General features: G+C 35.7%; 2 protein-coding genes and 2 long non-coding RNA genes across 4 annotated transcripts; all 4 read left to right on the top strand.

Moving 5' to 3' along the window:
* The first annotated feature begins 200 nt into the window (after nt 1–200).
* Nucleotides 201–9757, top strand: LOC130976076 (probable aldo-keto reductase 2). Its single transcript, XM_057900825.1, has 6 exons — nt 201–410; nt 611–889; nt 1213–1416; nt 1713–1885; nt 2061–2163; nt 9395–9757. The coding sequence occupies exons 1-6, from the start codon at nt 321–323 to the stop codon at nt 9731–9733; spliced, it is 1188 nt and encodes a 395-aa protein (XP_057756808.1). The 5' UTR covers nt 201–320; the 3' UTR covers nt 9734–9757.
* Nucleotides 9758–10736: 979 nt separating this feature from the next.
* LOC130973073 (probable aldo-keto reductase 2) lies at nt 10737–13372 on the top strand. The gene is made up of 5 exons (XM_057897458.1): nt 10737–11100; nt 11403–11606; nt 12027–12199; nt 12329–12431; nt 12747–13372. The coding sequence occupies exons 1-5, from the start codon at nt 10888–10890 to the stop codon at nt 13086–13088; spliced, it is 1035 nt and encodes a 344-aa protein (XP_057753441.1). The 5' UTR covers nt 10737–10887; the 3' UTR covers nt 13089–13372.
* Nucleotides 13373–15048: 1676 nt separating this feature from the next.
* On the top strand, nt 15049–16551 carry LOC130973066 (uncharacterized). The gene is made up of 3 exons (XR_009084013.1): nt 15049–15318; nt 15503–15579; nt 16327–16551. It is a non-coding gene; the product is annotated as an uncharacterized LOC130973066 (long non-coding RNA).
* A 3226-nt stretch (nt 16552–19777) lies between these two features.
* LOC130973729 (uncharacterized) lies at nt 19778–20959 on the top strand. Its single transcript, XR_009084258.1, has 3 exons — nt 19778–19848; nt 20032–20108; nt 20858–20959. It is a non-coding gene; the product is annotated as an uncharacterized LOC130973729 (long non-coding RNA).
* Nucleotides 20960–21733: the final 774 nt, after the last annotated feature.

The raw sequence follows: 21733 nt of genomic DNA, 5'->3' as shown, positions 1-21733 counted from the left end.
GCAAAGGAGTGAGAATATGCACGCATTCTAAGGGAAATTCTTATATAGCAAGACTAGCTTGATTCAGTTCGTCCATGAATACGACAACGTGTTTAGGAACAAGGAGAAAAAAGAATTGGAAGATGATGCTGCAGACTCTAGAGGAGTTATCCCATGTATATCTAGCTCTCTCATTGAGAGACAATTTCAACAGGAGTACACTAACAATATGTTTAGGGATGTCCAAATAGAGTTCCGTAAAAGATGTGATTGCACCATCCGTGCTGTTACACAAGAGGGTGACTCGGATTGTGTGAAGGTGGAAGAAGAAAAATTAGCTAATGAAAAGATTTGGTACATTACATACGACGTTTATTTTGACCGTTCGACTCAGAAAGTTCGATGTGAGTGCAACATGTTCGAGAATTCAGGTATACTGTGTTGTCACTGCCTTGTTGTGTTTTTCTTTTATAGAGTAAACAGAGTACCTTTATGCTATGTTCTCCCTCGTTGGAGTAAGAATATAAAGCGCAAGCACACCTACATTAAGAATAGTCATGACGTGATTCGTTCGGATGAGAGTCGTAACTTATACAGAGGGTTATGTGCACACTTCTTTAACGTTGCTCAGGAATTCGTGAATTGCGACGAGGAAGCAGCCATGTTGCATGCTGCTCTGGACGATGCAAGGACCAAGTTGACTAAAGTTGGAAGAATGAAACTGGGATCACAAGGTTTGGAGGTATCTCAGCAAGGACTTAGACGCATGGGAATATCTGCTTATTATGATCCTCCACAGCCAGAACCTGACATGGTTGCTCTCATTCACCATGCTGTTCAAAGTGGTGTCACATTCCTTGATACCTCTGATGTCTATGGTCCTCACACCAATGAAATTCTGATTGGAAAGGTTCTTACTTGAGCTTTGACTCACCTACCCTTTCGATTTTTCTTTTGATTTTTTTTTTTTTTTGGTTGTCTGATCCTTGGATTTAATTGGAGACCGATAAGTTGACATAAACAGTTCAGTTGATCTTATCCAAGTGAAAAAAAATAATGAGTGATTCAAGATTTTGTGTTGCTTTTCTCTCTGTCATAGATCATGGATTCTTCTTAAGCAAGTTCTCAAGTTTGAATTTTATAAATGAATAATGCCATTTCTTATTTATGTCACAATTTTGTTTTGGCTTGTGCATATGATATTATGATGAAATGTTTGGAAATTTGAGACAGGCTTTGAATGGAGGGGTGAGAGAGAAGGTTGAATTGGCAACCAAGTTTGGTATCCGCATTTCTGATGATGGAAAATTTGAGAACCGTGGTGATCCATCATATGTGAGAGCTGCCTGTGAGGGAAGCTTGAAGAGACTTGACATTAATTGCATAGATCTCTATTACCAACATCGAATCGATACACGTGTTCCAATCGAAATAACGGTTTGAATCTTTCTCTCTGATAAAATAAGTCTTTAGGTCAACTTGAACCATAAGAGTTTACGAGTTAACTCGAGAAATTAATAACCTAGAATTTCACATTTAACTAGTTCAGTGAACACTTATGTTTGAGTTATTCATCACTTAACAAGATTGAATATCATATTGTTAAGGAAATGCAATCTGTTATATGGAACTGACATTTAGTATGTTAATTGTTAAGAGCATGAAGTAATAAAAATAGACTACTTTATGTGTGATGACTTCAACTTTTTTCACTTCTTCAATTTCAAGTTAAGATTGGTGAGCTTAAGAAGCTTGTTGAGGAGGGAAAAATAAAATACATTGGTCTATCCGAGGCTTCAGCTTCAACAATCAGAAGAGCACATGCTGTTCATCCCATATCAGCTGTGCAGTTAGAATGGTCTCTTTGGTCAAGAGATGTTGAAGAAGAAGTGGTTCCAACTTGCAGGTGCAGTTTAAAGAGAATGAATAACTAGATGTTTGAAACACTAAGATGATCCAACGGCATAGATTGTATAGAAGTTACTATGATCTATATGATTGGATTATCTTAGCCTATATCATCAATATAAATATATGATCCACAATTTAGTTTCATGGCTTCTAAATTTTATGCTTCTCAGAGAACTTGGTATTGGAATTGTTGCACATAGTCCTCTTGGGAGAGGATTCCTTTCATCGGGAACAAAGTTACTTGAGAATTTATCTGAGGGTGACTTCAGACAGGTTTGTGTTAACACAAGTTAGTGCTAATTACTTGAGCATTTTCATAATTAAGTGTACGTTGGCATTTTTTTACAATTTTTCATTAGTTCAAACTTTAATCATGAACTCACTATTATTTTCTGTATTTTCTGTATTGATCTTGCTTTAGTTATACTAGAATGTGACCCGCGCGATGCGCGGGACGATAAATTAATAATAATATATAATAAATACTAAAAATTATTATGTTGTGTAGAATTAAATGAAATATGTATAAACTAAAAATAAATTTAAATGGTATTTTATTTAAAAGAAATGGTAGTACAAAGTATTTGGATGTTGGAATTGATTTTTGTATTTGGTTTAATTGATGGAATTGGTCTTCTTATGTGGCACTCGTCCTCCTTTTTTTTATTGGTTGTTGTTAGAGTTGTTGCTTTCTTCTTTCTGTCATAGGTTGTTATGAAGGCATGTTCCTTATGAATTGGTGAGTTGTGTGCACTTTCTTTTGTGTTGTTTGCTCCCTCTTTGCATGTAGGGGTGTAATCGGCTCGGTTCGGTTCGGTTCTGGACCGAAAACCAACCGAACCGACCTGATCGGTTCTTCAAAGAGACCAACCGTTTGGTTGGTTGCAGTTTGAGCAACCAAACCGAACCGAACCGAACCAACAGCGGTTTAGTTCGGTCGGTTTTTTCGGTTTTTTTATACCTACTTATCTGAATTTAAAATGCCATAAAATAAAATTTAAAACCTTCAATAAACTAGAAAAACAAGAATTTATCACATCTAAATCCAATACAAATTCAATTTAATTAAACATAAAACAAAGACAATTAAAAATGTCTAGCAAAACAATAAGGTTAAAGGGTAAATGTGTAAAAACAAGGTTTCTTAACCAATATTTCGGTTCGGTTCGGTTCGATTCGGTTTTTACTGAGCCAACCGAAAACCAAACCGAACCGATCGGTTTAATTCGAAAAAAACCAAAAAAACCAATTTTTTCGGTTTTTCTTTCGGTTGTTGTAAATTTCGGTTCGGTTTTGCGGTAAAATTCGGTCCGGTTCGGTAACTTACACCCCTATTTGCATGTATGGTCTTCTTCCGAAAATGTGTCTTGAATTTGTATCGTTTTTTTTTTCTCCTCAACCTCTTGATAGGTATGTGATCTTCGTCTGATGATATTGGTGTTGGCGAAGTTGGTTCCTATAATCAATAAATAATATAAATTAGAAATAAATGAATTAATTTTTGAGAGACTTATTAGTTATGAAATATCCATAAGTCAGCTGTGTGAATTCTTCAATTTCTGGATTGATATAGATTTTTGTACTTGAAGTTGTGCTAACCTAATAATCACCTAATATTATAATATAATAGGTTATATAAAATAAGATCGTGTTGTATTGTGTCAATTAATGTATTATATAAAATATAATTCTTTGAACTAAAAAAAACAATAAATTAAAATTTTTTGAAAAAAATCATACCTTTATATTCACTAACCAATGTTGATGTGAGTGCAACAATTTTTTGGCCCTTGATTTGTGTTGTAATTTCTTTATTTATCTGATTTGAGAGATTTCTCCACAACGTGACTTTCAACACGATGTTCCTAAAATTAATAGTATTTTGTTAATAACTATATATCTAAATGAAAAATGAATTGGTTGTATATTTTTTTACTCTTTGAGTATTAATTCCATTCTTCGTATTTTTGTGGGTTTTCCTTTAATATCTACTTGTTCTTCTTCTTCTATTGCATGCAGTTTTTCAATGACATCTACAATAAAAAGAACAAAAATGTGTTGATTTTTTTTTAATAAATTATTTTTAATAAGAATAATTGAAATATAAAATAAAATTACCTGTTAAAATTTGTCTTTGACCCACTCTGTCAGATAATGTCTCAAGTGATGCAAATTCAAAATAGTGTTGGAGAATGTTCAAAACTGGATCTTTGATTTCTTTCACAATAGTTGTTATTAAAAAATTTGTTTTCATAGTACCTTTAATTGCTCTATACAAATCATTTGCATCTTCTATTTTCAAATTTTTTATAGTATAGATTTTTTCTTTTTCTAACAAATGTTTGAATTTGTTTATCATATTTTTCTTTATCATATTTTTCTTCACAATTACATGAAGAGGTGTTCCCTCCAATGTTAGTAAATCATTGTTAACAATTAGTTAAAAAAATGATTGCGTTAATTTTTTTAAATTATTAGAAAAGGAACAATGATTATCAAATTGAGAGAAGTTTAACTTTAACGATATTAAAATACAATTATATATAAAGTATTATAAAATAATATTAAAAGTATAAAAAACAAAAATAATTAAAGCTTTTTTTTAAATTCAATTTAAAAACAGAATAAATTTGTTTATTTTGTACCTTTTTCATCTAATATAATCATTTCTAAGAAAAGATGCTCCTCTTTATTTTTGGGTGTTAATGTTTTTTATAGACGAACCACGCGAACTTTGATAAACCAATTGTCCGTATGTTTGGTTATATTGTCCAATGAATGATGCTCCATTGAGTAAGTTTGAGATGTTGTATAGTTTGGAAAGAAATTTCTTATGGTAAATTTGATGTTATTTTAAAGAATAGTGATTAGAGACTTATATAAGTAGTTCAAATAGCATATAATTTAAATATTTGTAACGTAAAATTTATTATGATTAATAATATTAGGGGTAAGTACGATTTTGGTCCCTAAGGTTTAGTGCCAGAATCGAAATCGTCCCTCTTGTATTTTTTGTATTAAAATCGTCCTTATCGTTTTTTTCGTATTAAAATCGTCCTTTTTATTTTTTTTTGACAAAAATACCCTTCCCCTCTCCACTTTTTCCCTCCCCCTCCCTCCCACCCCACCCCACCTCACCTCCAACCCCGGTTCCCCTTCTCCCCTCCCCCTCCCCCTCCCCACCCCCTCCCCGTTCTCCACCCCGTTCCCCTTCCCCCCCACCAACGCTGCCGCCGTCCCCCTCCCTGCCTCCCCTCCCCCTGTCCCCCTCCCCCTCCCCCCTCCTCGTTTTCCCTTCCCCGCACTCCCACCCCGCGTCACCCCCTTCCCGTCTTCCCTTCCCAGCACCCCCACCACCACACTGCGTCACCCCCCACCCCCTCCTCCCTTTCCCCCTCCCCCTCCCCGTCTTCCCTTCCCAGCACCCCCACCCCGCGTCACCCCCTCCTTGTCTTCCCTTCCCAGCACCCCACCCCCACCCCGCGGTCACCCCCACCCCTTCCCCCTTTCCCCCTCCACCTCCCCGTCTCCCCCTTTCCCAAATCAACAAATCAGAAACAGAAAGCAACAATAATATTCCACAAAACAGCAACAAATCAGCAACAATAATAATAAGAAGAAGAAGAAGGGAAGAAGAAGAAGAAACGGTGCGGCGGTGCGGCGGTGGGGTCGGCGATGGTGGCAGCGACTGAAGCACGAACGGCGGCGACAGGGTCTGACGGCAGCAACGCGAGCAGCAGTGAGCTGCTCCCTCCCCGACGCCATCCCCCTCCCCTGCCCCTGCCCCTGCCCCTCCCCTTCCCTTCAGCAACGCGTTTTGTTTTTTTTTTATTTTATAACTTTTATTATTAAATTTGGAATAGGGGTAGTTTAGGAATTAAATTAAAAATAAAAAAAAGGACGATTTTAATACGAAAAAAAACGATAAGGACGATTTTAATACCAAAAATACAAGAGGGACGATTTCGATTCTGACACTAAACCTTAGGGACCAAAATCGTACTTACCCCTTAATATTAGTCTAAAAATTTTCAATTAAGTCCATATAATATACAAATATTTTTTAATCAAGTCTTTTTAAATTTAAATTTTTGAAATTAAATTTGTAACATATAAAGACATTGAAATCATATTCCTATATTTATTATATCTTACCGTTATAAATAATATAATAAATTTATTATACTAATAATTAATTTATTAATTTATGTAAATTAACAAATTAAAAATTTATATCATTATTATTGCATATTACTTCACTACTGCCATTATTTCAGCGAACATAGGTCTCAACTTTGGATCTCTACAATACAAAAAGAGTATCATATATAGTCACACCAAGCATCGGGTGTATTTTATTCATGTAGGTGAAGTATTCTAAAACTTCCTAAAACTTAAACATTTTGCAAATAGCCTAAAAGTTTTCTATTAAGTCCATATAAATCTAGAAGTTTTTGATTAAATTCATATAATATACAAATATTCTTCAACCAAGTCTTTTTAAATTATAAATTTTGAAATTAAGTTTGTAACCTATAAAGATATTAAATCTATATTCTTATATTTATTATATTTTACCGTTATAAACAATATAATAACTTTATAACACCAATAATTAATTTATTAATTTCTATAAACTCAATCATTAAATGTAATAAATATCCATATAATAAATGTCATAATAATATTATGGGGTAAGTACGATTTTGGTCCCTAAGGTTTAGTGTCAGAATCGAAATCGTCCCTCTTGTATTTTTGGTATTAAAATCGTCCTTATCGTTTTTTTTCGTATTAAAATCGTCCTTTTTTTTTAATTTTTAATTTAATTCCTAAACTACCCCTATTCCAAATTTAATAATAAAAGTTATAAAAAAAAAAAAACAAAACGCGTTGCTGAAGGGAAGGGGAGGGGCAGGGTAAGGGAAGGGGGAGGGGGATGGCGTCGGGGAGGGAGCAGCTCACTGCTGCTCGCGTTGCTGCCGTCAGACCCTGTCGCCACCGTTCGTGCTTCAGTCGCTGCCACCATCGCTGACCCCACCGCCGCACCGCCGCACCGTTTCTTCTTCTTCTTCCCTTCTTCTTCTTCTTATTATTATTGTTGCTGATTTGTTGCTGTTTTGTGGAATATTATTGTTGCTTTCTGTTTCTGATTTGTTGATTTGGGGAAGGGGGAGACGGGGAGGTGGAGGGAAAGGGAAGGGGTGGGGTGACCGCGGGGTGGGGTGGGGGTGGGTGCTGGGAAGGGAAGACGGAGAGGGGGAGGGGAAAGGGAGGAGGGGGTGGGGTGACGCGGGTGGGATGTGTGTGCTGGAAAGGGAAGACGGGGAGGGGGAGGGGGAAAGGGGAGGGGGTGGGTGACGTGGGGTGGTGATGTGGGTGCTGGAAAGGGAAGACGGGGAGGGGGAAAGGGAGGAGGGGTGGGTGACGCAGTGTGGTGTGTGGGTGGTTGGAAGGGAAGACGGGGAGGGGGTGACGCGGGTGGGAGTGCGGGGAAGGGAAACGAGGAGGGGGAGGGGGAGGGGGAGGGAGGCAGGGAGGGACGGCGGCAGCGTTGGTGGGGGGGGAAGGGGAACGGGGTGGAGAACGGGAGGGGCAGGGGAGGGGGGGGGGAGGGAGAAGGGGAACCGGGGTTGGAGGTGAGGTGGGTGGAGGGAGGGGGAGGAAAAAGTGGAAAGGGGAAGGGTATTTTTTGTCCAAAAAAATAAAAAACGATTTTAATACGAAAAAAAACGATAAGGACGATTTTAATACCAAAAATACAAGAGGGACGATTTCGATTCTGGCACTAAACCTTAGGGACCAAAATCGTACTTACCCCCTAATATTAATAAAAAATATTAGTCCTTAACGTTTCTCTTTGAACAATTAATATATACTAACGTACCGAAAATGACGAAAAGTTTATTAGCAGTAATTCAAAATTAATATTCTAATTACTTAATTAAATGACTTCATAAAATTTTGTAGTTAGAATAGAAGCTAGTACATCTTCTTTCTGCCCATTTTTTCTTATCCCACTTTTAAAGCAATTTATTAATTAATAATAGTATTTTTATCTGTAATCATGAATAATACCAATTATTCCTAATAAAATACATAAATTAGCAAGTTGAATTAGATAATATCATACTATTAAATGTGATCGGTCCTTGGTGGATCAAATTGAATGCCGATATCTTAATGCTAAAGATGACCAAGCATTCCACCTAATATGATATGGTCACATTTAAATATATATTTCTTAGTGAAGTAATGCAATAATAATGATATAAATTTTTTACTAACTAATAAATTATTATAAGCTTTAAATGTAACTTTAACCTATTTAAATTGTTATATGTGATTAAAAATATTACATAATTTCATAGACCAATTTTAAGTGGTTTAAATTATGATTTATAAATGATATGATTAAGAATTTTGTAAAAGAAAAAAATAAAATATTGTAGCATAATATATAAATTTAGAAGTATACAAAACTAAGAGGAAAAAATATCCTTAAATTCAACCCATGGTTATATGTGCAATGTCTAAAAAGAAGTATTGAGATTTAATTTTCGGACCAGTTAGAGCATTGTAGAGGTCGACCTTATTTCGAAGCGTGTTATACCTGTAGATACAACATTTTCACAAAAATATGTATAAGAAATTTTAGAAGAAAGAAATATAAACATTACTCAAGACGTAAAAAATTGATTACTTATGAAGAATATTATCGCAAATTTTTTCAAAGGAGTTTGGTATGAAATTACTCATCGGCTCACAATGTAAGAGATGACTTACTTTATAAAAGATATATTCTCATGAGTTTGTTGAAATGCCATTGATATGGAATCAAGTACTGCAAGCATAACGACTGGGAAAGAATAAGTTTATGAATAAAAAGATAAAGATAGGTTAAATATATCTACTTTTAATTTCTTATATAAATTACCTCAATGTTGTAATCCTTAGGAAAATACTTGGTACGAATTTTCTTCGTTGGAAGAATTTTTTAGTTGGTCTGGTTTCTGCAATTGATGCAATGCGAAGAGGTGCCAAGAAAGAGGTTTCGAGAAGCATGGAGAAGATAAAAGATTAGGAGGAAATAGGATCTTGAAAGGAGAGTAAAGGGACAAGTAGAACTCTTGGTTTAGGTTTTTTGGGGTAATGGTGTTTTGTTGTTTTTTATTCTGTTTTTTAGTTTTTTTTTTAATTTGAAAATAAAAGTTGATTTGGCAATATTTGAATGGTTGAAATTTGGCAAGATTTGATTGGTTGTTTCTAAAATTTTGCCACGTAAGCAATATTGCTGACATGGCGTTAGTAGAATAAGAGGAATAACTTAGAAGTAATGTGGTGCATGCTTATGTATCTACTTTTATATATTAAGAATAAATACTTAGCATTATTTCATATAATAATGATGATTGCTAACTGAACACATTAAACAGAATACAGTTTTCTTGATCAACAAAGTTAAACAAGTAAAGTAGCTTGGTTAATCTTATGTGTTCTGTTACAGAATCTGCCTAGATTCCAACCTGAGAATCTGGAGAAGAACAAGACTATATTCGAGAGGGTTAATGAAATGGCGGCGAAGAAGGGATGCACTCCATCTCAGCTTGCATTGGCATGGGTTCACCACCAAGGAAATGATGTCTGCCCCATTCCTGGAACCACCAAAGTTGACAATTTTAACCAACACATTGCTGCTTTATCTGTGAAACTTGCACCACAAGAAATGGCAGAACTCGAGTCCTTTGCTGCCATGGACACTGTCAAGGGTGATAGATACGCCGGCGATCTAAGTACCTGGAAGAACTCTGATACTCCACCACTCTCTTCTTGGAAAGATGTTTAATTTTCTAGCTGTTGATTTGTTCTTTTAATTAATTAAGTGGTTTGAAGTTTGAATTCTGTTGCAGATAACTTGATGTGTGTGTTTCTATGTCTAAATAAACAAAAGGCTTATACTATTAATCTTTGACTAAGGTGGAAGCAAAGTTTCATATCTGAATGGTTCAGTGAACTTTTTTTTTTTGAAAATAAAAAATGAGAAAATTTAGGTGACTAACACTTTTTTTTAGTCAATAATATTATTTTTACGGGTAAATTACTATTTTATTATCAAAAGATTCAATTTTTTTTTTACAGAATAACCCTTGAAAGAAAAATAAAATAATATTTTGACCTTCTAAAAATGATTGAAATTTGACAAAATATACCAAAAATGATAATTTACTCCATTTTCATTCTTCTTCCTTGTATTTACCAAAACTAATGTAACTCACTTTTTCTTTCAAAAGTTTAAAGATCAAATTAATTCAACAATACAATTTTAAGAACAAAATTAAATATTTACTTTAAAACAACAAAAAACAAAATACACTATCATCATATGCAGAACCTTTGACCAGTAAAATATTAGAAAGGTGTGTGATAATGACTGATACCATGTCCATATGCCAAGTCTTTGGTCTAAGAAAAACATTTGCACACTCTTTATAGCAGTATATAATTTTTTCTTTAAAAAAAAACGGCATCTTTAAATTGATTCCTTTCGAAGTGAATGCTATCAATAGGACAGAAAGATGTGTTTTATATGATCAAGAATATAAAAACAAGTGTCATGTGTGCATTAGAATAAAAAAATAAAAACTTTATAATAAAAGAAAAGAAATGAATAAGAAATATTATGTGAACCAATAAAAGTGAATGAAGTCCTTTTTTCTTTTTGAAAAAGAAAATTACACACTTTCTTCTTTTTACAAAATACTATTCCTGTAAATGGTTTTGATAAGCTTTATGCTTTGTGGAGAAATATTTGACAAAAATATATATTTCCTTTAAAATTCATCACCTTTGTTATTATAGATGTATAATATACGAATTATGAAGTGTGAGCTGCTTTTTAGTTGAGAAGTGAGAGACATTCACAAAGCTTCTTCATTCAGCTTCTTCTATATATTCTGATCACTGATATCATAGTGTTACTACCATCTTCACATCACAAAAATGGCTAGAGTTGGAAGAATGAAGCTGGGATCACAGGGCTTGGAGGTGTCTCAGCAAGGACTTGGTTGCATGGGAATGTCTGCTGTCTATGGACCTCTAAAACCAGAGCCTGACATGGTTGCTCTCATTCACCATGCTGTTCAAAGTGGGGTCACATTCCTTGACACTGCTGATGCTTATGGCCCTCACACCAATGAAATTCTAATTGGAAAGGTTCCTTCTTGAACTTTGATTCAGATACCCTTTTGGATTTTCTTTTGATTCCTTATGTTCTTCTGAGAAGTTCCTTAGTTTTAATTAGACTAATGCTATTTGCATATAGTAGTCAGTTGCTATCTCCTGAGATAAAATAAGACAGAAATTTTGTTTCATGTCTTTTGAGGATTAGTCATTATGTTTGATGGTGGATATGCTGAGTAACCAAAACAAAAATAAAAAATGTTCTTGGGATATCTACTTTTTCTATGTGAAGATATCATGTGCTTTTGTTGTAGTTAATTTCAATTTTGGGGCAGGCTTTGAAGGGAGGGCTGAGAGAGAAGGTTGAATTGGCAACCAAGTTTTCAATCAATTTTATTGAGGATGGGAAGTTTGAGATCCATGGAGATCCAGAATATGTGAGAGCTTCCTGTGAAAGAAGCTTGAAGAGACTTGACATTAATTGCATTGATCTCTATTTCCAGCATAGAGTTGATACTCGCGTGCCAATTGAAGTCACGGTTTGACCCTTTCTTTGTTCTTTTTTTTCCTTATCACCAACTTGAAATTATTTATTCAGGGAAGTTGAATCTTGTAAATTGTCTACTATTATTCCAGATATACATAGGTTAACTTACAATTTGGTAGTTTATGTATTTGGTAGGTTTAAATCACCATGTTTGCATCAACAAAGAACTTACTTAGCCCTGTATTGTGCTATACAATAACCCCAATCTGCATTTAGAATATATGTCTTTGTATCCTATAATGCTTTAGTCTATTTCCAAGCTTTTATATCATATAGTTAAGGAAATGCGAGTATGCGACATGTTTTGGAATTGACATCTGTTACAATCCTAGAACTAGGATATGAGATAATTACATATATTAAGGGTTATGTATGATGACTTCAAATTTTTCCCTTGTAAATTTTAATCAAGATGGGGGAGCTTAAGAAGCTTGTTGAGGAGGGAAAAATAAAGTACATCGGTCTAAGTGAGGCATCGGCTTCAACAATCAGAAGAGCACATGCTGTTCATCCCATAACAGCTGTGCAAATTGAATGGTCTCTTTGGACAAGAGATGTTGAGGAAGAAGTGATTCCAACTTGCAGGTTTGAATCTAATCATTCACAAGTATTAATGTTCTTGTTAACAAGCAAATCTCTTTCTAGGACTTCTCATAAAACATCATGATACATACAATGTCTGAATTTTTGCCTTCCAACTATTGTCCTTTTCAGGGAACTTGGCATTGGAATTGTTGCATATAGTCCTCTTGGCCGTGGATTCTTTTCATCCGGATCAAAGTTGCTTGATAATTTATCACAGGACGACTTCAGGAAGGTTTGTGTCACGTGTGTGATTACCGAAATTCATGCTCTGATCACTTGTGCATTTCCATAATCATGTTTTGTACTCAGTTACATATTTTCACCTATTTAAAAACTTGGTGTCCTTCACAAATCTTAACAAGTCAAACTTTAGTAGATAAGTTACCTACTAATATTATTAGGACTTTGTTGATCAGTGACCTAAAAAGATATATGATAATATATATTCATTTCATAACACTTGCATCTTACTATATTATGTTTTTCAAATGTTCATCAATGATACATAAATACAAAAAAAAAAAAAAAAAATCTTGTGTGTTTGCAGGTTCTGCCTAGATTTCAACCTGAAAACCTGGAGTCAAACAAGACTATATTTGAGAGGGTCAATGAAATGGCCACAAGGAAAGGATGCACACCATCTCAGCTTGCATTGGCATGGCTTCACCACCAAGGCAATGATGTCTGCCCCATACCCGGAACCACCAAAATTGAGAACCTTAACGACAACATTGGAGCCTTGTCTGTGAAACTTACACCACAAGAAATGACAGAACTCGAGTCCTTTGCTGCCGCAGATGTTGTCAAGGGTGGTAGATATCCAGATGGTCTTATACCTACATGGAAGAACTCTGATACTCCACTACTTTCTTCTTGGAAAGCTGTTTAATCAAGTTCATCACTTAATGTTTAATTTACCATTTCACCCTCTGGAGTGTTGATACTTTCAATAAATAGATCAGTATGAAGGGCATTTAGGTGTTCCCTTTTGAAATGAATTTGGTTACATCAGTGAATCTTTCAAATTTCTGGCTGCTGATTTTGTATTCTTAACTTCGAAGTGGTTTTTGGATTCTGTTGCAGATAACTTCATATGTATTCTACAAAACATAGTTTACATCTCGGTTTCATCATAGAATTTTTAAAACAATTAATAAAAATGTTTATAAATCACTCAACTAGCCAACCATAAACTTTTTTTTTTTGTGTCATGAAAAACATTAAAAAGATAACTATTTGTATCATGTAAGAATTTCATTTTTTTATTCTAATTGAAGCAATATGTAGTAATATTTGGTATTCATAATACTAAGACTTAACTCATTATGTCAAAGATTTTTCTGACTCTGACGAAGATCAAACACAAAAATGAAATCCAAATAATTAGACCTTTCAACTGATTTGTAATGAAGATTTCTAACCAACAACATCATCCATGCATGCATGATCATCTCCAAAAGGGTGAGAAAAACCCATGAGCAAATTTGAGACCTTATGAACCATCTTCATTCATTAGAATAATAACCATTGTTTGTTGATGATGAAATCTCCCTTCTCATTTCTTCTACTCTTCTAATATACCCTTAACTGCTATATCAAATGCATCCTCAACTTTCCCTAATCTAGACCTTGGTTCATTGTATGTAACTCTTGGAATAAGCCTAATAGCTTCTCTCATCTTATAAATTCTAGTCCTAGAAACCCTAGCCAAGTGTCATTGATAATTGATTTGTTCTCTCTAACATCACCTTCAGGTATGAACACAGAGTAGCTCAAATAGTCTTTTGGTAAATGCCATCTATATTGTTCATAAGCTGATTTTGGATGGAAAAAAACCGGTATGCAGCCGGCTAAGATTGCGTCGAAAGTTGATCTCCTCGTGTAGGAATCGCCGGACAGCTCCAAGCAAATTGATCATGAAAAACACTCATGACGCTGACTGGATCTTAACAAGTATTTTTGTTGTTTTTACCCCTGTAGCATCCTAGGAGTTTGCAACTTCTAGAAGACAGGCATTGTCTGATCAGCTCCTTTCTGATGGAATCAGGTGCATTAGGCCTTGGGGCGCCTGCAAAGGAGAACAAATAAGGCCTCTTCATCCTTCTCATTCACTTTTACCACAAAGAAACATGAAGATCCTTTGAGAATTTGTCTGAGGGTGACTTCAGACAGGTTTGTGTCAACACAAATTAGTGCTAATTACTTGTGCATTTGTATAATTAATGTAGCTTGGCATTTTTTACAATTTCGTTGGTTCAAACTTTGATCATGAAATCACTATTATTTTCTGTATTGATCTTCCTTTATTTATATACTTAGCATTATATCACATAATAATGATGATTGCTAATTAACTCAACATAGTTAAACAAGTAAAGTAGTTTGGTTAATCTTATGTGTTCACTTACAGAATCTGCCTAGATTCCAACCTGAGAATCTGGAGAATACAAGACTATATTCGAGAGGGTTAATGAAATGGCGATGAAGAAGGGATGCACTCCATCTCAGCTTGCATTGGCATGGGTTTACCACCAAGGAAATGGTGTCTGCCCCATTCCTGGAACCACCAAAGTTGACAATTTTAACCAAAACATTGGTGCTTTATCTGTGAAACTTGCACCACAAGAAATGGCAGAACTCGAGTCCTTTGCTGCCGCGGACGCTGTCAAGGACGACAGATACGCCGGCGATCTAAATACTCCACCACTCTCTTTGTAATAACCGAGAGTGTGAGGGGAAAAAAAAAAGAAAAGAGAGAGAGGTTGAGAACACGTGGGGGGCACATGCCCCCACTTAAAAATTTTCTTTCTCTCTTCTCATCTTCTTCGACACTCCCCCTCCCCCTCTGTTCTCCTTCCCTTTCATTTTCTTTCAAAAAAATCAAAATGTAAAACCCTCATTTCTCTTCTCTTACCAATTAGATTTCTTCATCTCTTCTCCTTACAACTAACCACTCAATATCATCAAATTCACTTTCATCATCTTGCTTCCTTTTCTTCTCTATTCTATCTCCATTTATTCAAATCTCATTTTCTCAAAATCTCCAAATCAGAAAATTTCAACTTAACGAGTGAAGGAAGCATTCAACTTTGAGTTCCGGTTATTATCGAGGCTTCAAGGTAACTCTTTGACTCAATAATTAGCCATATCTCCAATTTTTGTCATCTCTATATTTATGGGTATATATAAATCCGAATTAGGGTTATTGGGGTTAGAAAATTTGGGGTTTTTGTCAAGGTGAGTAAGATTATGTCAATTGACAATAGTAGTAGCTCACAAATATCATTATTGTCATATTTTTAGAGTTGTAGAATTATGGGACATCATTTGGTAGCTCGTTGACGCGCTCAGAGTTGCTTCCGGTTCTTTGGAATCAAGTTGTGAGTAGATATTATGTCTATAATTATTTTTAAATATATTATTATCAATATTTATGTTGAATCATTATTTTTGTAGTTTGAAAATATTTTATTATTGTGATTTTTTAATTTCTGAAAATAAATATTGATTTGTGACACTTATAATTTTATAAAAATACACACGAGGCGATATTTATATATTTTGTAAAGCATACATGTTTTCTTATTTGACTTTATTGAATTTTAAATAATTGAATTTTAGTATGCAATCTTATATATATATATATTGGATTTGCTATGGAATTTAGTAATATGTTATATGTATTAGAGATTTTTATAAGTGCTTTAGTTTGGATTGGTTTGGGAGACTGACTAGAAAACCGTAGTTAACGGCGGTTATGACGTTAACCTAGATGCATCTGGCTCAGACCTCAGCTAGCAGGGGTGTTGCTAATCTAACGTGTAGGCCACACGTTGGATCTGTTATACCGTACGGGCACACTAGAGGAAAGGGCTACCCTTAGAGGTGGAGCCGCCCTAGATGTGTAATATTTGATTTGATTTGACTTCTGGAATGAGAACTCCCATTTCAGTTCATCCGCTTAACTATTTATCTAATGTTTGTATAATTAATTAATATGAATTTCTCATCTCTGAAAAGAAATATAATTTTCAAGGTAAACTCTGTATTGTCTCGTGTGAGTTATAGATGTAATGTTTGCTCACTGAGTTGCAAAACTCACCCTATTATATTCCCATGTTTTTCAGATACAGGAGTCATTCCAGGTTCCATTCCACCTGCCCCTCAGTAGATCTTAGTCATTTTGGTGAGCCCTTCTTCTTTGCAAGGGCTAAGTAATTATGTAATGGAACCTTTGCTCAAAATCTAGATTATGTCAATGTTTCATATGTCACAGGCAGGATCCTCGTGTGGGTTATGTTGTTTTGAATCTTGAACTGTTTAGGTAGTGATTATGATTTGGTTATGTAAGACTTATGGTTTTAACTATATACTCTAGTTATTAACTTGATATATATATATATATGATGCGTATTTTGGATATATTTGGTTGTGGATATAATTTGGAGTATGTTGTTGTTGTTGTCTTGGAAATGGAGGTTTATTATTAATACAGGGAGTTAATATTTATGTTGGTAAGGTCCTAGAAACAGAGGAGATTTTGTCCGTTCTTCTGAAAATTTAGTCGTTGGCTTGCTGAGGGACTTGTCCCTCGAGCGCCAGTCATGGCTTGGTTCGGGTCATGACAAAGTGGTATCAGAGCTTTAGGTTTTCCTGTGTAATATGGAGCAAGTGTCCTTTAGTAAGATCACAATTGTGCAAATGGAAGCCGGCCCATTTTCACAAAGTGTGATGTTACTAGAGGCCTATAGGAAGTTGTCCTTAATCTTTTGGTCTCATAATTCTTTCTGTCTGTCCTATTGTCTTCGAACTCCATATACATATGTCGTTGGTGATTCAATCGCTCTACTTACTCGATAGGTGGAAGATGCCACCTAAGAAAAGACGTGGTGGAACTGTTGGTGCTCCTGATACTGCTGAATCCAATAGGGCAGTTTCTTCGCCTCTTGGAGCGCTTCGACAAAGGCCAAGGAGCCAAAGGATAGCTGATAGGCGCGAAGGAGAGATACCCCGCGAGAGAGTTCAAGAGAACTCCGCAGTAAGAGAGGCTCAACCGGACTTAGCATCTGAATTGAGGGGAATGAATCAAACTCTTAATGCAGTGTTACAGGTTCTAACAAATCAAAATAGGGGTGAAGCGAGACTTCCTAATGCGCTAAATCCTCAGCCTCATAGGGTTCATCAATTGTTTGGGGATCAAGAGCCGCCAATTGAAAAGTATTTGAAGTTGAATTCATCCACTTTCAATGGAGATTCATTAGATGAAGATCCACAACAATATCTAGAGGATGCAAAGAAAGCTATTCGAGCTCTCAAGTGCACCAAAGAATGGGCTGTTGAGTTAGTATCCTACAACTTGCGTGGTTCAGCAAGATATTGGTATGAGTCTCTTCTTGAGAGCAAAGAAGCAGCTGGACTTCCTCCTCCTTCTTGGGAAGAGTTTACTGAAGAGTTTCTTGCTCGATTTTATCCAGCTAACAAGCAAGCAGAAGATGCAATTGCCTTTGAAAGATTAAGGCAAGAGAATATGACAGTGACTGAGTATGCTAAAGAATTTACTAGACTTTCTAAGAGTGCTCCATACTTGGTGAATTCAGAAGAGATGAAAGTTCGTCGTTTCGTTCGTGGATTGGCAGAACCTATGTTCACTACTCTTATGCCTGAAGTCGGACACATGTCTTTTAAGGATGTCCTAAACTCTGCCTATGGAATTGAAGCTGGAATAGCGGGGAGAAATGTTTTTAAGGATGTTGGTAAGAAGCCCAAGATGAAGGGACAATTTTCTGGTGGATCTAGTTTAGGAGGATTTCAGTCTCATCATGGTCAAACTAATCAGCAAGGTTATTCGGGGTATCGAGCTCGTCCTCAAGCATCTTTTGGTGGGGTTGCTTCTTCTGGATCTGCTCCCATGAGTGTTTCGAATCCCAGACCTTTTGTTAAGAGCACCTATCAATCTAGTGCACAGGGTTCAAATCAGACAGGGCCAGCTCAGTCCTATTGTCTTCAGTGTGGGAGTTACCATTCCGGTATATGTTTCAAGGCTACTGGTGCATGTTTTGGTTGTGGTCAATCTGGTCATTTTAGGAGGGATTGTCCAAATCCTAGAGGAGGCTTTGCTTCAGGTATTGCACGTCCTACAACACCAATGCCATCATCTTCAGCTATGTCTATTGAAAATTCTTTTGGTCCTAGTGGCAGAGGAGCAGGTGGCAGGGGTCAGACTTATAACAGAGGAGGGAGCCAAAGAGGAAGAGGTCAGGCACGTGTGTATGCCTTAACACGTCAAGATGCTCAAGCTTCTCATGCTGTGGTGGCAGGTACTTTACAAGTTTGTTCTTTAAATGCTCGAGTGTTATTTGATACGGGTTCTCATTATTCATATGTATCTCCACATCTTGCATCTCGCTTCGATAAACAACCTGAACTGTTATCCCACCCATTTCATGTTGGCACTCCGCTTGGAGTCTCCACGATGGTTCGAGTCGTATTTCGGTCTTGTGTTGTTAGAATTAATACCGTTGAAACCTTAGCTGATTTGATCCTTTTAGAACCAATGGAAGATATTGATGTCATCTTAGGCATGGATTGGTTAGCAGCTTGTCATGCTGATGTGGGCTGTTACTCCAAAACTGTGAAGTTTGACATACCGTGTATCTCACCTTTTGTATTTAAGGGTGATGACTGTCCCACTTTAGCTAGCATCATCTCATCTATGAGTGCTATGCAATTGATGGATAAGGGAAACCAAGGATTTTTGGCAGTTGTTAGAGATGTTGATGCCGAAGTGCCTAGTCTTGATCAGGTTCTTATCGTTAGAGAATTCCCTGACGTGTTCCCTGATGAGCTACCGGGGATGCCGCCTGACCGTGAAGTTGAGTTTTCCATAGAATTGGCTCCGGGAGTCCAACCTGTGTCCATTTCTCCCTATCGTATGGCTCCAACTGAGTTACGAGAATTAAAAGTTCAATTGGAAGATATGCTAGAGAAAGGATTCATTCGTCCTAGCACTTCTCCGTGGGGAGCTCCTATTCTATTCGTAAAGAATAAGGATGGAACGATGCGACTATGTGTGGATTATCGTCAGCTCAATAAGATAACTGTTCGCAACAAATATCCAAAAACATTGGTGCTTTATCTGTGAAACTTGCACCACAAGAAATGGCAGAACTCGAGTCCTTTGCTGCCGCGGACGCTGTCAAGGACGACAGAAACGCCGGCGATCTAAATACTCCACCACTCTCTTTGTAATAACCGAGAGTGTGAGGGGAAAAAAAAAAGAAAAGAGAGAGAGGTTGAGAACACGTGGGGGGCACATGCCCCCACTTAAAAATTTTCTTTCTCTCTTCTCATCTTCTTCGACACTCCCCCTCCCCCTCTGTTCTCCTTCCCTTTCATTTTCTTTCAAAAAAATCAAAATGTAAAACCCTCATTTCTCTTCTCTTACCAACTAGATTTCTTCATCTCTTCTCCTTGCAACTAACCACTCAATATCATCAAATTCACCTTCATCATCTTGCTTCCTTTTCTTCTCTATTCTATCTCCATTTATTCAAATCTCATTTTCTCAAAATCTCCAAATCAGAAAATTTCAACTTAACGAGTGAAGGAAGCATTCAACTTTGAGTTCCGGTTATTATCGAGGCTTCAAGGTAACTCTGACTCAATAATTAGCCATATCTCCAATTTTTGTCATCTCTATATTTATGGGTATATATAAATCCGAATTAGGGTTATTAGGGGTTAGAAAATTTGGGGTTTTTGTCAACGTGAGTAAGATTATGTTAATTGACAATAGTAGTAGCTCACAAATATCATTATTGTCATATTTCTAGAGTTGTAGAATTATGGGACATCATTTGGTAGCTCGTTGACGCGCTCAGAGTTGCTTCCGGTTCTTTGGAATCAAGTTGTGAGTAGATATTATGTCTATAATTATTTTTAAATATATTATTATCAATATTTATGTTGAATCATTATTTTTGTAGTTTGAAAATATTTTATTATTGTGATTTTTGAATTTCTGAAAATAAATATTGATTTGTGAAACTTATAATTTTATAAAAATACACACGAGGCGATATTTATATATTTTGTAAAGCATACATGTTTTCTTATTTGACTTTATTGAATTTTAAATAATTGAATTTTAGTATGCAATCTTATATATATATATATTGGATTTGCTATGGAATTTAGTAATATGTTATATGTATTAGAGATTTTTATAAGTGCTTTGGTTTGGATTGGTTTGAGAGACTCTGACTAGAAAACCGTAGTTAACGGCGGTTATGACGTTAACCTAGATGCATCTGGCTCAGACCTCAGCTAGCAGGGGCGTTGCTAATCTAACGTGTAGGCCACACGTTGGATCTGTTATACCGTACGGGCACACTAGAGGAAAGGGCTACCCTTAGAGGTGGAGCCGCCCTAGATGTGTAATATTTGATTTGATTTGACTTCTGGAATGAGAACTCCCATTTCAGTTCATCCGCTTAACTATTTATCTAATGTTTGTATAATTAATTAATATGAATTTCTCATCTCTGAAAAGAAATATAATTTTCAAGGTAAACTCTGTATTGTCTCGTGTGAGTTATAGATGTAATGTTTGCTCACTGAGTTGCAAAACTCACCCTATTATATTCCCATATTTTTCAGATACAGGAGTCATTCCAGGTTCCATTCCACCTGCCCCTCAGTAGATCTTAGTCATTTTGGTGAGCCCTTCTTCTTTGCAAGGGCTAAGTAATTATGTAATGGAACCTTTGCTCAAAATCTAGATTATGTCAATGTTCCATATGTCACAGGCAGGATCCTCGTGTGGGTTATGTTGTTTTGAATCTTGAACTGTTTAGGTAGTGATTATGATTTGGTTATGTAAGACTTATGGTTTTAACTATATACTCTAGTTATCAACTTGTATATATATATATATATATATAATGCGTATTTTGGATATATTTGGTTGTGGATATAATTTGGAGTATGTTGTTGTTGTTGTCTTGAAAATGGAGGTTTATTATTAATACAGGGAGTTAATATTTATGTTGGTAAGGTCCTAGAAACAGAGGAGATTTTGTCCGTTCTTCTGAAAATTTAGTCGTTGGCTTGCTGAGGGACTTGTCTCTTGAGCGCCAGTCATGGCTTGGTTCGGGTCATGACACTCTTCTTGGAAAGCTGTTTAATTTTCTTGCTGTTGATTTGTTCTTTCAATTAATTAAGTGATCTGAAGTTTGAACTCTGTTCCAGATAACTTCATGTATGTGTGTGTGTTTCTATGTCTAAATAAACAAAAGACTTAAGCACATCAAAAGTGCAATGAAATGCCTTCTACTATTAATCTTTGACCAAGGTGAAAGCAAAGTTTCATATCTAAATGATTCGGTGATTTGTATTTTTTTTTTTTATGTTAAAAATTATGGTCATAAGTGAATGAATGTAACTAACAAGTAAGTACTCAGTTTGTTTTATTTTACTTCTTCAAGATCCAATAGTTTTTCAATATAAATATGAGGTGAAAGGTCCTATTAACAT

This window comes from Arachis stenosperma, chromosome 4 (genome assembly GCF_014773155.1).
Source record: "Arachis stenosperma cultivar V10309 chromosome 4, arast.V10309.gnm1.PFL2, whole genome shotgun sequence".
Lineage (NCBI taxonomy): Eukaryota > Viridiplantae > Streptophyta > Magnoliopsida > Fabales > Fabaceae > Arachis > Arachis stenosperma.
The sequence above is the reverse complement of the archived record's forward strand: the minus strand, read 5'-3'. Positions and strand labels throughout refer to the sequence as shown.